This window comes from Oncorhynchus mykiss, chromosome 10, assembly GCF_013265735.2.
Source record: "Oncorhynchus mykiss isolate Arlee chromosome 10, USDA_OmykA_1.1, whole genome shotgun sequence".
Classification (NCBI taxonomy): domain Eukaryota; kingdom Metazoa; phylum Chordata; class Actinopteri; order Salmoniformes; family Salmonidae; genus Oncorhynchus; species Oncorhynchus mykiss.
In genome coordinates this window covers 62652035-62670308 of record NC_048574.1, presented here as the reverse complement: position 1 = coordinate 62670308, position 18274 = coordinate 62652035, and the positions used below count along the sequence as shown (strand labels likewise).

The following is an 18274-nucleotide window of genomic DNA, read 5'->3' as shown; positions in this document are numbered from 1 at the left end:
TCCATGGGATGTTCAACGTTTCTGATATATTTTTTTATAACCCAACCCTGATCTGTACTTCTCCACAACTTTGTCCCTGACCTGTTTGGAGCACTCCTTGGTATTCATGGTGCCCCTTGCTTAGGGGTATTGCAGACTCTGGGGCCTTTCAGAACAGGTGTATATATACTGAGATCATGTGTCAGATCGTGTGACACTTAGATTGCACACAGGTGGACTTTATTTAACTAATTATGTTACTTCTGAAGATAATTGGTTGTACCAGATCTTATTTAGGGGCTTCATAGCAAAGGGGGTGAATACATATGCACAGACCACTTTTCCGTTTTTTATTTTTTAGAATAAAAAAAAAAAAAAAATCATTTCACTTCACCAATTTGGACTATTTTGCGTATGTCCATTACATGAAATCCAAATAAAAATCTATTTAGATTACAGGTTGTAATGCAGCAAAAATGGGAAAAACGCCAAGGGTGATGAATACTTTTGTAAGGCACTGTATTTGTTTTTAAACAGCTGCATGCTTTTCTCCAGCAACAAAACAAAAGCTGATTCAAAGGTGGCATGGTAGATTCCAAAAAGACTATCAAGGAGGGGAGGACACTTCCTTTGGACTACTAACGAATTTATATCCTCTGGCCACTTATCGGAGGTCGGAAGGCACACCCGGGTGGAGGGTGGTTGGAAGAGCGCGCTTGTTTGAAAAGGAAAAGCGGCACGATAGCTTTTGATAAAGAACATCAAAACGAAACAGATGCTTTATAAGTGGGATACACTGTTGAGAAATACATCCCGAGGGGTTCGTGCTGACTGTACGAGATTGTGACAGCCGTTAAAATTGCGTCCCTTGACAAGGTAAGAACAATATGTATGTCAGTAGAAGTGCAATATTATCATAAGGAGATGTATACTTGGAATATGGAGGGGGTGAAAGGAGAGGCAGAGGAGGTCTGAGAGAGGAAGATGGTGAGGCTTGAGTTGGTTAAAAATGATGGGGAAAAGGGAGATGGTTTGTTAAAGAAGAATGGTAGAAAGTGTAAGCAGAGTGAGCTGAAGACATGAGGAGAATTGGAAGTCAATGAGGGCGAAGTATGGGAGGTGGTCGGTGTAGGGAAGTTCTCTGAGCCCGAGGCTAGCACTGAGGGTCAGGATATTGATGAATCTGTGACCGTAGGAGTGAAGTTTGGAAAAAGTGGACCCTTTTGGCTGATCCATTTGTGGTTTCAGGTGGATGAAAAGAGTTGGGTGCTGTGGAATCGGTGAGGGAAACTAGAAGTGGTCTTGTGATAATTTTGTGTTTCTGCTGGTCAGGAAAGTAGTGGTATGTGTTACCTGTAGGGGTGCCTATGGGGCTTGAGATCAGAAATGTCCAGTGCGAGAGGCAGGTTGAGGTTTCCAGGGTTAGAGTAGTGCAGAAGTTGTCATATGCTGCTGGGCTGAATTGAATGTGAGGCTGGGCTGGCTGAGGCAGTGAAGAAAGTAGAGGAAGATGGGTCAAGGAGGAGGGATCCTGAGAGGAGTGGTGTGAGTAGAATATCTGTACCAGTAGAGCGATAGGACAACAAGTGACATATGTTTCAGTAAGATTGGATTTCTAGCAATGATTATCAATTGTACTGCAGGGATGGAATGTAAGTCGCAGAAAATTGAGGTTGTGGTGGCAGCTGCAAAGAGGTAGCTGACATCAGAGTTAATGGGTGTGTTAAGTGGTGGTGTCAGGTTGTTGGCCTGAGGTAGACTACATAGATTTAAATAGTGGACAAGGGTTGTTATTTTTTTGTGAGTGTAGTGTTAGATGGTAGGGTATTTGTTTTTATTTTTAAGCAAAGTATACGGGAGGTGTACTCCAGTCTAGTAGGTGGCGGTAATGCAACATGCCAACCCCCGTTAAACCTCAAAGAAGACCACTTATCGGTTTCCGGTTCACGGAGGACATACTTTTTTTTCTCAAATACGGAAAGGCAATTAATAGATTTGATGTGTAACGTAATAAGCAATACCGTATTTCAAAGAACAGCGCGCATATACTTTTTATTTAGCCGCACCATTTGAGCTGACTTCAACCAATAACATCTGTGTAAACGCAAGTAAACAATGATCAAGAACCATTTCCACGTTAGCATTTTTGTTGGAATTTAGACTTTTATTAACACCCTGGAACTCAAAACCGCACAACATCACTCCAGGTAGAATTTAAATCGCGTTGGAGACGGGACTTACTTGATAGATGTTATCTAGGTAACGCTAGCTAGCTGTTAACGTTAGCTAACAATGGCTAACTGTATGGGTTTTCACACTCAAATAGCCTCCATCATGGAGCTGCTAGCGAATTCAGCCGTGACCGAGATCTGTAAACTCGTAGACGACGACTATGCAGTGTTTCGTCTGGAAATAAATCAAAGCCAGAAAGAAAACAGGGTATTGCGTAGGAAACTACAGCTACTGGAACTGAAGGTGGCACGGGAGCGCGTCCTCGCCAGTCGTCCCAGTAGTGTCAAGATCCTCGATCGATACAGAGGAATGGCAAGAGGTACATTTTGCAGAAGGCTGTGGGTCATGTCTAGAAGGGATGTCATCCCGCTAATGTCAAAAGTTGAGTCGGTGAGAATTTTGGGATTTTAGCTTGTACTTTTCTTAACCTTAACGTAAGGTAGCAGGTTATTATAGTTAGGTTAAGTATCCTATATTGCTTCGTAAAGTCTGCTAACCTGATACGGAAAGTGACTTCTGACATTCGCTGCATCCCACCTAGTCAAAATCTACACTACGTGGACAATACCTAATTTAACCCCCCCCCCCAATAACCCTATTAGGTGAAGGACATCCCACTGGAGGCCACATGAGCTTTGTGAACCCAGCGGGACACAACACGTGGAGAGATGACCAACCCATAGCTGTTGAGGGGAGTGGAACCTCAACCAAGCATGTTATTGTGATAGAGGTTAGTGTCATAGTATTACGTCAAAATTGGAGTACATCAAATGTGGCCTGTTTATTTCAGAAAGGCTCCCCTCGGCTATTCATTTGCTTACATGTACATCCTTATCTGCCATAGGGGTGCTGTGAGACTTCCCTACAACATTGTTATCCAATTCAAATCATGTAAAGATAATAATCTCTTCTTGTGTCAGTCTGCAGAGGCTGCAGGTCCTGGGGTAAAGCAGGAGAGGACTGAAGGAGAGAACCCAAGACACAACAGAGACATCCAGACTGGCGCCGAGGCTGGAGTGACGCCCCCTGTAGCGATGGGTGACTGCCCCACCGTCACCATGCCCCAGGCCAGGACACAACGCAACATCAGCGAGGTCAGTGGAACGGGGAACACCGTCCTCAAGTCAGACGCACTCCGAGACTTTAAATGTAACATGCAGGATCTAACCACAGATCAGACCCAGAGAGATGGGGTGGGGCTGAACTCTTGCTCCTGGCTCAGAGTATTTACAGGTATTTCAGCAGAGCCAGAGGATGGTTAATTGGGGATAGTGATGTTTTAGACATTGGCAGCCATTATCCGTCTTGTTCTTACGCTACAGAGATGGACCCTGGCGACATCCCATTTGGTTTAGACACAAACTGATCTGTCTAGAGGGGACTGGAACCTGTACAGTAGTAGTGTATACTCTGAAGGGTGCCTAGATGGGAAAGGGCAGGGTCTGGTTGTAGATGAAGTGACTGTGAAAGCGGAGTGTGACGTTCCTCCCACATGGAATTCAGATATTTCTTAGTTTACAGGGAAAGCTTAGAGACAAATCCAAGTGTCACGACCCACTCCCCTTTCCACACGTTCAGGGATTGCGACCCAATTTCCTCATCGATGGGGCCTTCTGATTCAAACGTCCTTTTCAATCAGGTATTGAACTCAAAGGGCCAAGTCGTGGGGAGGGGGAGCAACATGAGTCAATATTAAAGACAAATGTTCCTCTGCATATTCTTTCACAAAGGCTTCAGCTGCCCCCAGAGGGTGGAGATCCACCAGAGGGTGGATTCTCCTGCAAGCTTCAGCTGAACATGCACCTCAAGGTCCACAGGGGATAGAAGCCGTTCGCCTGTACACACTGCAGGAAGAAGTTCTAAGAGAGGTGCTACCTAAGGACACACCAGCAGAAAAAAAATCCCATTCTAGAACATAGAAAGTAACCATTCCACTCGATAGCTTTTGACGTTTAGATCATACCCTGCGTTAAAGACAGATGTATTGTGATTGTTGTCAGCTTAAAACATCCTCGGATGCGTTTGATGCATACTGAAGATGGCGCCGGCGGGTAGGGCTGCCGTCTTATCGGCTCTTAACCCACCATGCTATTTTGCTTGTTTTTTTTGCGTTGTTCGCAACTTGTTTTGTACATAATGTTGGTGCTACCGTCTCTTATTACCGAAAAGAGCTTCTGGACATTTGAACTGGGATTACTCACCTCATATTGGACGAGGACTTCTTCAATGAGTCGGATGTGAGGGATATACAATGGACACCCGACCAGGTCCAGATCCCCATGATTCGCTGGCAAAGTAAACGTAGGTTTCGCAGAAAGAGATCAGGCTGGCTTGTGAGGATCAGGTGACGAGTGGCTAATCTGCCCTTGCCTTCTGTACTGCTAGCTAATGTTCAATCGCTGGAAAATAAATGGGACAAACTGAAAGCACGTATATCCCACCAACGGGACGTTAACTGTAACATCTTATGTTTTCAATGAGTCGTGGCTGAACGATGACAGTAAGAATATACACCTGGCGGGTTATACGCTATCGACAGAACCGCAGCCTCTGGTAAGACACAGGGCGGGGGCCTATGCATATTTGTAACAATAGTTGGTGCACAATATCTAAGGAAGTCTCAGGGTTTTGCTCACCTGAGTGTGGTCTACAGCTTATCATGAGATTCTCTCTAGGTAGATAGAGTTCATTTGTAGCGCTCTACTAGAGGTCGACCGATTTTACAATTTTTCAACACCGATTATTGGAGGACCAAAAAAAGCCGATACCGATTAATCTGCAGATTTTTATTTTATTTATTTGTAATAATGACAATTACAACAATACTGAATGAACACTTATTTTAACTTAATATAATTCATGAATAAAATAAATTTAGCCTCAAATGAAACATGTTCAATTTGGTTTAAATAATGCAAAAACAAAGTGTTGGAGGAGAAAGTAAAAGTGCAATATGTGCCATGTAAGAAAGCTATAGTTTAAGTTCCTTGCTCCGAACATGAGAACAAATGAAAGCTGGTGGTTCCTTTTAACATGAGTCTTCAATATTCCCAGGTAAGAAGTTTTAGGTTGTAGTTATTATAGGACTATTTCTCTCTCTACCATTTGTTTTTCATTAACCTTTGACTATTGGATGTTCTTATAGGCACTTCAGTATTGCCAGTGTAACAGTATAGCTTCCATTCCTCTCCTCGCGCCTACCTGGGCTCGAACCAGGAACACAAAGACAACAGCCACCCTCGAAGCAGCGTTACCCATGCAGAGCAAGGGGAACAACTACTCCAAGTCTCAGCGCGAGTGACGTCTGAAACGCTGTTAGCGCGCACCCCGCTAACTAACTAGCCATTTCACATCGGTTACACCAGCCTAATCTCGGGAGTTGATAGGCTTGAAGTCATAAACAGCTGCTGGCAAACGCATGAAAGTGCTGTTTGAATGAATGCTGTTGCTGCCTACCATAACTCAATCAGACTGCTCTATCAAATCATAGACTTAGTTATAACATGATAACACACAGAAATACGAGCCTTAGGTCATTAATATGGCCAGATCCGGAAAACAATAATCTCAAAAACGAGACATTTATTCTTTCAGTGAAATACGGAACCGTCCCGTATTTTATCTAACGGGTGGCATCCATAAGTCTAAAAATTCCTGTTACATTGCACAACCTTCAATGTTATGTCATAATTATGTAGAATTCTGGCAAATTAGGCGGCCCAAACTGTTGCATATACACTGACTCTGCGTGCAATGAACGCAAGAGAAGTGACACAATTTCACCTGGTTAATATTGCCTGCTAACCTGGATTTATTTTATAAATTAAATATATACTTCTGTGTATTGATTTTAAGGCATTGATGTTTATAGTTAGGTACACATTGGAGCAACGATACGCACCGCATCGATTATATGCAACACAGGACATGCTAGATAAACTAGTAATATCATCAACCATGTGTAGTTAACTAGTGATTATGATTGTTTTTTATAAGAAGTTTAATGCTGGTTAGCAACTTACCTTGGCTTATTGCATTCGCGTAACAGGCAGTCTCCTCGTGGAGTGCAATGTAATCCGGTGGTTAGAGCGTTGGACTAGTTAACTGTAAGGTTGCAAGATTGAATCCCTCGAGCTGACAAGGTAAAAATCTGTCGTTCTGCCCCTGAAAGAGGCAGTTAACCCACCGTTCCTAGGCCGTCATTGAAAATAAGAATGTGTTCTTAACTGACTTGTTAGTTAAAGGTGTAAAAAAAAATGCGACACCGATTTCCTTTTATGAAAACTTGAAATCGGCCCTAATTAATCGGCCATTCCGATTAACCGGTCGACCTCTACTGTCTACATACCACCACAGACCGACGTTGGCATTAAAACAGCACTCAATGAGCTGTATTCCGCCATAAGCAAACAGGAACGCTCATCCAGAGGCGGCGCTCCTAGTGGCTGGGGACTTTAATGCAGGGAAACTTAAATCAGTTTTACCTAATTTCTATCAGCATGTTAAATGTGGAACCAGAGGGAAATATTTTCTAGACCACCTTTACTCCACACACAGAAACGCACGCGTGCAAAGCTCGCCCTCCATTTGGCAAATTTGACCTTAACTCTATCCTCCTGATCCTGCTTACAAGCAAAAATTAAAACAAGATGCACCTGTGACTCAGTCTGTAAAAAAGTGGTCAGACGAAGCAGATGCTAAACTACAGGACTGTTTTGCTAGCACAGACTGAAATATGTTCCGGGATTCTTCCGATGGCATTGAGGTGTACACCAGACCAGTCACTGGCTTTATCAATAACGTCGTCTCCACATTAACTGTACGTACATACCCAACCAGAAGCCATGGATTACAGGCAACATTCACACTGAGCTACAGGGTAGAGCTGCCGCTTTCAAGGAGCAGGACTCTAACCCGGAAGCTTATAAGAAATCCTGCTATTCCCTCCGACAAACCATCACAGGATCGAATCGTACTACACCGGCTCCGATGCTCGTTGGATGTGGCAGGGCCTGCAAACTATTAGACTACAAAGGGAAGCACAGTCGAGAGCTGCCTAGTGATACGAGCCTACCAGATGAGCTAAATAACTTCTATGCCCACGTTGAGGCAAGTAACACTGAAACATGCATGAGAGCATCAGCTGTTCCGGAAGACTGTGTGATCACACTCTCTGCAGCCGATGTGAGTAAGACCTTTAAACGGGTTAACATTCATAAGGCTGCTGGGCCAGGCGGATTACCAGGACGTGTACTCCGAGCATGCGCTGACCAATTGGCAAGTGTCTTCACTGACATTTTCAACCTCTCCCTGTCTGAGCCTGTAATACCAACATATTTTAACTTCTTGACGCGCCCATCCCGTTAGCGGGATCATTTTCGTCAACATCCGCTGAATTGCAGAGCGCCAAATTAAATTACAAAAAGATATTTATGAAATCACAAGTGCAATATAGCAAAACACAGTTTAGCTTGTTGTTAATCCACCTGGCGTGTCAGATTTCAAAAAAGCTTTTCGGCGAAAGCATACCAAGCGTTTATGTAAGGACATCTCTCTCAGCAGACAAACATTACAAACAGCTAGCAACCAAGTAGATTGGTCACGAAAGTCAGAAAAGTAATAATCACTTACCTTTGATCTTCGGATGTTTGCACTCACGAGACTCCCAGTTACACAAATGTTCCTTCTGTTCCATAAAGATTATTTTTATATCCAAAATACCTCCATTTGGTTGGCGTGTTATGTTCAGAAATCCACAGGCTCGAGCGGTCACGACGGAGCAGACAAATTCCAAATAGTATCCGTAAAGTTCGTAGAAACATGTCAAATGTTTTTTATAATCAATCCTCAGGTTGTTTTAAAAATATATAATCGATAATATTTCAACCGGGACTGTAGCTTCTTCAATAGGAGAGAGAAAATGTCTGCTCCAAGCTGTTGCGCATGCAAAATGCTGCTGGCACCCAGCCATACAATGACGCGGTGATCTTTCTCGCTCATTTTTCAAAATAAAAGCCTGAAACTATGTCTAAAGACTGTTCACAGCATGTGGAAGCCATATGAAAAGGAATCTGGTTGAGATCCCTTTTTAAATGGAGCGATGGCAGGCAATGGAACAGAGCTTTCAGGAAAAACAGCATTTTCGGGTTGGATTTTCCTCAGGTTTTCGCCTGTAATATCAGTTCTGTTATACTCACAGACAATATTTTGACAGTTTTGGAAACTTTAGTTTTCTATCCTAATCTGACAATTATATGCATAATCTAGATTCTGGGCCTGAGAAATAGGCAGTTTCATTTGGGTACGTTTTTCATCCAAACATCAAAATACTGCCCCCTACACTCAACAGGTTAAGCAGACAACCATAGTCCCTGTGCTCAAGAACACTAAGGTAACCTGTCTAAATGACTACTGACCTGTAGCACTCACGTCTGCAGTCATGAAATGCTTTGAAAGGCTGGTCATGGCTCACATCAACACCATTATCCCAGAAACCCTAGACCCACTACAATTTGCATACCGCACCAACAGATCCACAGGTGTAATCTCTATTGCACTCCACACTGCCCTCTCCCACCTGGAAAAAAAGGAACACCTATGTGAGAATGCTATTCATTGACTACAGCTCAGTGTTCAACACCATAGTGCCCTCAAAGCTCATCACTAATCTAAAGACCCTGGAACTAAACACCTCCCTCTGCAACTGGATCCTGGACTTCCTGACGGGTCACCCCCAGGTGGTAAAGGTAGGTAACAAATCTGCCACGCTGATCCTCAACACGGGGGCCCCTCAGGTGTGTGTGCTCAGTCCCCTCCTGTACTCCCTGTTCACTCATGACTGCACGGCCAGGCACGACTCCAACACCATCATTAAGTTTGCTGATGACACAACAGTGGTAGGCCTGATCACTGACAATGATGAGAAAGCCTGTAGGGAGGAGGTCAGAGACCTGACCGTGTGGTGCAAGGACAACAACCTCTCCCTCAATGTGATCAAGACACAAAGGAGATGATTGTGGACTATAGGAAAAGGAGGACCGAGCATGCCCCCATTCTCATCGACGGGGCTGTAGTGAAGCAGGTTGAGAGCTTCAAGTTCCTTGGTGTTCACATCACCAACAAACTAACATGGTCCAAGCATACCATGACAGTTGTGAAGCGGGCACAACAAAACCTATTCCCCCTCAGGAGACTGCTTCTACAGCTGCACCATCGAGAGCATCCTGTCGGGTTGCATCACTGCCTGGTATGGCAACTGCTCGGCCTCCGACCGCAAGGCACTACAGAGGATGGTGCGTACGGCCCAGTACATCCGAGGCCAAGCTACCTGCCATCCAGGACCTCTATACCAGGCGGTGTCAGAGGAAAGCCCCAAAAATACTCCAGCCACCCAAGTCATAGACTGTTCTTTCTGCTACCGCACGGCAAGCGGTACCGGAGCGCCATGTCTAGGTCCAAGAGGCTTCCAAGAGGCTTGTTATTTACTGCTGCTCTTTATTTGTTATTCTTATCTCTTATTTTTTAGGGATTTTCTTAAAACGTAATTGTTGGTTAAGTAATCATTTCACTGTAAGGTCTACACATGTTGTATACGGCGCATGAGACAAATAACATTTGATTTGCAATTACGAGAGTAAAAGATTTCAGTGTTGAAGATTCTCGTAAAAGTATTGCATTCAGACACTGTGATATACAGTTGAAGTCGCAGGTTTACATACACCTTAGCCAAATACATTTAAACTCAGTTTTTCCACAATTCCTGACATTTAATCCTAGTAAAAAATCCCTGTCTTAGGTTAGTTAGGATCACCACGTTATTTTAAGAATGTGAAATGTCAGAATAATAGTAGAGAATGATATCTTTTAAGCTTTTATTTCTTTCATCACATTCCCAGTTGGTCAGAAGTTTACGTACACTCAATTAGTATTTGCTAGCATTGCATTTATATTGTTTAACTTCCACAAGCTTCCCACAATAAATTGGGTGAATTTTGTTCCATTTCTCCTGACAGAGCTGGTGTAACTGAGTCAGGTTTGTAGGCATCTTTGCTCACACATGCTTTTTCAGTTCTGCCCACACAAATCTTCAGGGCTTGAGGTCAGGGCTTTGTGATGGCAACTCCAATACCTTGACTTTGTTGTCCTTAAGCCATTTTGCCACAACTTTGGAAGTATGCTTGGGGTCATTGTCAAATCAAAATCGTATCAGATTTATTTATACAGCCCTTCGTACATCAGCTGACATCTCAAAGTGCTGTACAGAAACCCAGCCTAAAACAGCAAGCAATGCAGGTGTAGAAGCACGGTGGCTAGTAAAAACTCCCTAGAAAGGCCAAAACCTAGGAAGAAACCTAGAGAGGAACCAGGCTGTGTGGGGTGGCCAGTCCTCTTCTGGCTGTGCCTGGTGGAGATGTTCAAATGTTCATAAATGACCAGCATGGTCTAATAATAATAATAATAATAATAATAATAATAATAATAATAATAATAATAATAATAATAATAATAATAATAATAATAATAATAATCATCACAGGCAGAACAGTTTAAACTGGAGCAGCAGCACGGCCAGGTGGACTGGGGACAGCAAGGAGTCATCATGCCAGGTAGTCCTGAGGCATGGTCCTAGGGCTCAGGTCCTCCGAGAGAGAGAGAAAGAGAGAATTAGAGAGAGCATACTTAAATTCACACAGGACACCGGATAGGACAGGAGAAGTACTCCAGATATAACAAACTGACCCTAGCCCCCCGACTCATAAACTACTGCAGCATAAATACTGGAGGCTGAGACAGGAGGGGTCAAGAGACACTGTGGCCCCATCCGATGATACCCCCAGACAGGGCCAAACAGGAAGGATATAACCCCACCCACTTTGCCAAAGCACAGCCCCCACACCAACTTGTCCATTTGGAAGACCCATTTGTGATCAAGCTTTAACTTCCTGCCTTATGATGCCATCTATTTTGTGAAGTGCACCACTCCCTCCTGCAGCAAAGCACCCCCACAACATGTTGCCACCCCCGTGCTTCACATTTGGGATGATGTTCTTTGGCTTGCAAGCCTCCCCCTTCTTCCTCCAAACATAACGATGGTCATTATGGCCAAACAGTTCTATTTTTGTTTCATCAGACCGGACATTTCTCCAAAAAGTACAATCTTTGTCCCTATGTGCAGTTGCAAACCGTAGTCTGTTTTTTTTTTAATGGTGGGTTTGGAGCAGTGGCTTCTTCCTTGCTGAGCGGCCTTTCAGGTTATGTCGACTATAGGACTCGTGTTATTGTGAATATAGATACAAAAGTATCTAAATATATATTTTTATCTCACACTGATTCAACCAGAAAGACCAGGGAGGTTTTTACAATGCCTCACAAAGAAGGGCAGCAATTGGTAAAAAAATAAATAAAAAATACATTGGATATCCCTTTGAGCATGGTGACGTTATTAATTACTCTTTGGATGGTGTATCAATACACCCAGTTACTACAAAGAGACTGTCTAACTCTGTTACCGGAGAGGAAGGAAACTGCTCTGGGATTTCACTAAGGCCAATGGTGACTTTAAAACAGTTACCTTGTTTAATGGTTGTGATGGGAGAAAACTGGGGATGGATCAACATCATTGTAGTTACTCCACAATACTAACCTAAATGACAGAGTGAAAAGGAAGTTTATACAGAATCAAAAATATTCCACAACATGCATCCTGTTTGCAACAAGACGCTAAAGTAATACTGCAAAAAATATTACAAAGCAATTCACTTTTTGTCCTTAATAGAAAGTCATGTTTGGGGAAAATAAAAGACATTACTGAGTACCATTCCAATTCATGGGTTTGAGGTCAGGGCTCTGTGCTGGCCAGTCAAGTTCTTCCACACTGATGTCGACAAACAATTTCTGTATGGACTTCACTTTGCACAGGGCCATTGTCATGCTGAAACAGGAAAAGGCCTTCCCCAAACTGTTGCCGCAAATTTGGAAGCACAGAATTTTCTAGAATGTCATTGTATGCTGTAGCGTTAACATTTCCCTTCACTGTAATTTAAGGGGCTCTAGACCATTATTCATCCACCAAACTTTACAGTTGGCACTTTGCATTGGGGCAGGTGGCAAGCTTTACACCTCTCCAGCCGACACTTAGCATTGCTCATGGTGATCGTAGGCTTGTGTGCAGCTGTTCGGCCATGGAAACCCATTTCATGAAGCTCTCGACAAACTGTTCTTGTGCTGGTGTTGCTTCCAGAAGCCGTTTGGAACTTGGTAATGAGTATTTTAACAGAGAACAGACAATCCTTACGCGCTTCAGCACTCGGCGGTCCCGTTCTGTCAGCTTGTGTGGCCTATCAATTTGCGGCTGAGCCCTTGTTGCTCCTAGACGTTTCCACTTCAGTAACAGCACTTATAGTTGACCGGGGAAGCTCTAATAGGGCAGAGATTTGACAAACTGACTTGTTGGAAAGGTGGCATCTTATGACGGTGCCATGTTGAAAGTCACTGATCTCTTCAGTAAGGCCATTCTACAGCGACTATGTCTGGAGATTGCATGGATGTAAGCTCAATTGTACCTACCTGTCAGAAATGGGTATAGCTGAAATAGCCAAATCCATTCATTTGAAGGGGTGTTCACTTACACTATATATACAAAGTATGTGCCCTAGCCTACCACGCAAAGGCACTATGGATTTATTTTCACTGGTTGACAGGCATGCCCTACCTGCCTGCTCGATCCTATCCCCACCACCTTAAAACAGTTTAATTGCATATCTGAAAAGTGCTAGCTATTGTTAATAACTCCCTGTTCTCAGTGTTCATAAACCCAATTGAATTGATTATTCATAAATGGTATAAATATAATATATATACACACACACACACACACACACAGGGTCAAAAAAGTATTTAGTCAGCCACCAATTGTGCAAGTTCTCCCACTTAAAGATGAGAGGCCTGTAATTTTCATCATAGGTACACTTCAATTATGACAGACAAAATGAGAAAAAAATCCAGAAAATCACATTGTAGGATTTATGAATTTATTTGCAAATTATGGTGGAAAACTTTTGTTATTGAACAAATACTTGACCAATACCAAATAATTTATCTCAATACTTTGTTATATACCCTTTGTTGGCAATGACAGAGGTGAAGACGTACAGAAAACGTTTGACAAGGTTTTCACACACTGTTGCTGATATTTTGGCCCATTCCTCCATGCAGAGCTCCTCTAGAGCAGTGATGTTTTGGGGCTGTTGCTGGACAACACGGACTTTCAACTCCCTCCAAAGATTTTCTATGGGGTTGAGATCTGGAGACTGGCTAGGCCACTCCAGGACCTTGAAATGCTTCTTACAAAGCCACTCCTTCGTTGCCCGGGCGGTGTGTTTGGGATCATTGTCATGCTGAAAGACCCAGCCACGTTTCATCTTCAATGCCCTTGCTGATGGAAGGAGGTTTTCACTCAATCTCACGATACATGGCCCCATTCATTCTTTCCTTTACACGGATCAGTCGTCCTGGTCCCTTTGCAGAAAAACAGCCCCAAAGCATGATGTTTCCACCCCCATGCTTCACAGTAGGTATGGTGTTCTTAGGATGCACCTCAGCATTCTTTGTCCTCCAAACACGACGAGTTGAGTTTTTACCAAAAAGTTATATTTTGGTTTCATCTGACCATATGACATTCTCCCAATCTTCTTCTGGATCATCCAAATGCTCTCTAGCAAACTTCAGACGGGCCTGGACATGTACTGGCTTAAGCAGGGGGACACGTCTGGCACTGCAGGATTTGAGTCCCTGGCGGCGTAGTGTGTTACTGATGGTAGGCTTTGTTACTTTGGTCCCAGCTCTCTGCAGGTCATTCACTAGGTCCCCCCCGTGTGGTTCTGGGATTTTTGCTCACCGTTCTTGTGATCATTTTGACCCCACGGGGTGAGATCTTGCGTGGAGCCCCAGATCGAGGGAGATTATCAGTGGTCTTGTATGTCTTCCATTTCCTAATAATTGCTCCCACAGTTGATTTCTTCAAACCAAGCTGCTTACCTATTGCAGATTCAGTCTTCCCAGCCTGGTGCAGGTCTACCATTTTGTTTCTGGTGTCCTGTGACAGCACTTTGGTCTTGGCCATAGTGGAGTTTGGAGTGTGACTTTGAGGTTGTGGACAGGTGTCTTTTATACTGATAACAAGTTCAAACAGGTGCCATTAATACAGGTAACGAGTGGAGGAAAGAGGAGCCTCTTAAAGAAAAAGTTACAGGTCTGTGAGCCACAAATCTTGCTTGTTTGTAGGTGACCAAATACTTATTTTCCACCATAATTTGCAAATAAATTAATTAAAAATCCTACAATGTGATTTTCTGGATCTTTTTTCCTCATTTTGTCTGTCATAGTTGAAGTGTACCTATGATGATTACAGGCCTCATCTTTTTAAGTAGGAGGACTTGCACAATTGGTGGCTGACTAAATACATTTTTGCCCCACTGTATATACTTAATCTATGGCAAGAACTGAAAATGGTTTTCTAGCAATGACCAACAACCAATATAACAGCTTGAAAATGTTAAAGTATAAATGGGCAAATATTGCACAATCCATCAGTTCTTCGACTTACCCAGAAATACTCCGTTGTAATTGCTGCCAAAGGTGCTTCTACAAAGTATTGACTCACAGGTGTGAATACTTTTTTAAATTTCCTTTTCAATACATTTGCAAAAATATCTTAACATCTTTTCGCTTTATCATTATGGGATAGTGTGTGTAGATGGATGAGAGAGAAATCCATTGAATTCAGGCTGTAACGCAACAATGTGAAATAAGTCAAGGGGTATGAATACTTTCATTGGCATTGTATAAGCCTAAAACGGCTGTTACATAGTGTTTGTACTGAGTAGGCTATATGATAACAAATGCCTATTTCATTACTTCCATTGAACTACTTTTTATTTTATTTTTTACAGGCACTTTTTTGAATGAGGAAATGTGTGCAGTTCAAGTTCATGCAGATTTTTTTTTAAATGTATGTTCAATAGAATAAAATCTAATTTTGTTTTAGACTTGATTGAGGGCCTCTTTAGTACATCTGATCTCACCCTATTCTGTGTACACACAACCGCGCTTTATAAGCAAATATACCTACACATACTAACACCTACTGTACACGTCAAAATTGTTTACGTAGTGGGGATGGGTAAACCCTCCTGAAAGTGTGTTTATTATCTCTCTCTGTGTGTGTGTGTGTGTACCGGAGGGAGTGTATGTCTGTAATCTGTATCACCTGTCTCTTCCAGGAGGAGGAGGTTCCAGAGGTGCTGCTGGTGAAGGAGGAGGAGGGGTGTGACGAGGGTCTGGGGAACCCTGAGGGGAACATGGTCGTGGAGGACAACCAGACTACACCTCCTGAACCCACAGAGGAACCAGCTGAGCAGCACAGGACCACACACAGTCTCACTGAGGTGAGCCCACTGAACTACAGGCCCTGACCGAATACCATTCAGACAGGGCCTGAATCCACACAACCTCAGAGCAGGAGTACTGATCTAGCATCAGTTTTGCCTTTTAGATCATATTGAACAAGATTTATATGGAAAGATATATGGACCATGCCTTTGAATTATCAAACTATTAAAGAATGTCAAGTAATCAAATTAACTAATATGTTTGCATTGTACTCAAAGCAATCCCTCATAGCTCCATAGCAGGATGCTCATATCACATTTCTGGATCCAACATCCTCTCACACTGTATCTCTTACAGTCAGTAGACATGGAGGATGGGAACCCTGATCTTCTGCTGGTCAAAGAGGAGACAATAGAAGATGGACCAGAGAGCATTGATCTGCTGAATGGACTAAAGATGGGGGAGCAAGGTAAGGGAGAAATACATAAAACCTACATACAGTAATAGTTATTCAATGGGAATAGTGACGCTTCTAGTGACGCTTCTGGCTATATATTTTTTCAATCAATACAATTTTATGTTAAATACAAAAACACAATATAGAAACTTGACAAAACACATATGTGGAGTTTTTTTGTCGTGTTTATAAAGTATATTTTCTAACTTTTTCCTGCAGGTGATTGGCTGGAGGCTAACAGAGGAGACTGGGTGGACATCTTGGATTCCCAAATCCAGACCGGTGCAGCCAAAGGCCCAGGGGACAACCTTACTGAGCAGGCCAGGACCAGAGGCGACATAGTGGAGGTCAGTGGATGGGACAGTGTCCTCAATTCTGGGCTGGGGAACAACACTGTCAACCAGAAACAGACAGTCGACCACAAAACAACAACCAAACTGGGACACAAAATAACATCCGGATTTAGTCTCCATGACAACAGATTGGCTGCGACCAGGACGAAGCATAGATTTGGTCCGCGGGGACGGGGAGGTGTCAGTATGCGGCAGGAGAGAACAGACACAGACTCTGCTAGCGATGCTCCATCTTGCTCCTATAGTTGTGATTCAGAGAGACTGATGGCGCCTCAGGTTAACCCCCTAACAGGTGCTGCCTACAGCCTGCCTTCTATAGGATCTATCAACTGGAACATGGACCCTGCAACAACACAGACACTCCCTGGCCTTCATCCTCCTCACACTCTCCTAATGTTAAACCAGACCTCAGACAATGCCAGTGCACTAAATGGCTACACAAGTCCTTTGACAAATGACAGTAGTTGTGACGCTATCAGCAGATCCGGTGGAAAAGAGAAGCACTTCCCGTGTTCTTTCTGTGGGAAAGCCTTCAGTTTCCCCAAACAGTTGGAGATCCACCAGAGGATGCACACGGGGGAGAAACCTTTCGGCTGCCATCTTTGCCGGGTGAGTTTCTCCCAGTTGTCCAACCTGAAGAGGCACCAGAGGGTCCACACAGGGGAGAAACCCTACAGCTGCCCCGAGTGTCACATGCGCTTCACCCAAGCTGGCAGCCTGAAGAGGCACCTGAAGGTCCACACGGGAGAACGGCTGTTCGCCTGTACGCACTGCGGGAAGAGGTTCTCAGAGAGGAGCTATCTCAGGATACACCAGCAGAAAAACCATTCCATTCTATAGAATAGACATAATTCCACTTAATTATTTTACATTTAGATCAAGCTCTGCATTTAAGACAATGTTCATTGTTGTTAGCCAAAAAGATCCACAGGTGCATTTTGAATAATGAGGTTAACAGATTTCAGTGTTGAACATTCCTAGGTAGAATATTGCATCCTGACATTGTGTGATATATAGAGCATATATAAGCCCAAAAGTCTGTTACATATTGTGTTTGTACTGAGTAGGTTGAGGTTCACAAATTCCTATTCCATTACATCCATAGAACGCCAAATTTTTTCACATTTTTAATGAGAAAATTAATGCAGTTTATCAAGTTCATGCCGATTTTTGTTGTTGACATGTGTATGTGTGATTTTCATATGGTGTATTTGACACCTTGTTTAATAAACACAAAATGGGACTTTTCATTGTGAGTCTTCAGTATTCATCACATCTGATCTCACCCTATTCTGCACACACCAATACAACCTTCAAAGGGCCCGATTCAATCAAATCCACTTTAGGCAATATCTACATAGCTGACGTTTTGAGGTGTCGGAGGTGGAACTGGAGGTAGCACTGTCAAATCCACAAGCGGCTCCAGGCATTATACCTAAAGCGGACATTGCCATTGGCTGCACGAAGTCGCATTAAGAGAAATCCCATGCAGCCCTCTTTACAATTTTGAACAATGGAATTTGTGATGTAATCTATACCCCGATTAGGCCTCATTTTGTTTGAATGATTTTCAATTTGAGCGTCACTTTCTGTACAGCATACACTTTCTCATTCTGAACTTGTAACGCGAGTGGGACGGGTGTTGCTTCGTGACAATGATCACGAGCTGCTGGTCACCGATTTGACAATTCCGCCACCAAAACAGCCATGCAGGTGTCTGCTATAGCCGGTTAATGATGGATCATATTGAATCCAAGCCTTAATATACCTACAAATGCTAACAAACACCTGTACACATCAAAATATTTGCCAGGTTTGTCTGACTTTTGACTTATAGCTGACTCATATTTACCCACAACACATT

At 43.2% G+C, this 18274-nt stretch overlaps 2 protein-coding genes across 6 annotated transcripts in view; one reads left to right on the top strand and one right to left on the bottom strand.

The window, feature by feature from the left end:
* The window catches only part of LOC110534616 (oocyte zinc finger protein XlCOF7.1-like), a 1104347-nt gene that overhangs the window by 832726 nt on the left and 253347 nt on the right, over positions 1-18274 (bottom strand). The gene's annotated exons all lie outside the window — the stretch shown is intronic.
* LOC110534703 (oocyte zinc finger protein XlCOF29-like) lies at positions 324-17658 on the top strand. Of its 3 annotated transcripts, none has more exons than XM_021619636.2 (6): positions 324-855; positions 2814-2941; positions 3132-3305; positions 15492-15656; positions 15958-16069; positions 16277-17658. In XM_021619636.2, exons 2-6 carry the CDS (start codon positions 2840-2842, stop codon positions 17248-17250), a joined length of 1527 nt encoding a protein of 508 aa, XP_021475311.2. In that variant the 5' UTR covers positions 324-855; positions 2814-2839; the 3' UTR covers positions 17251-17658. The 3 variants fall into 3 exon arrangements, with proteins under 3 accessions (XP_021475311.2, XP_036790378.1, XP_036790379.1); XM_036934483.1 differs by lacking the exon at positions 324-855 and adding an exon at positions 885-2530; XM_036934484.1 differs by lacking the exon at positions 324-855 and adding an exon at positions 2583-2601.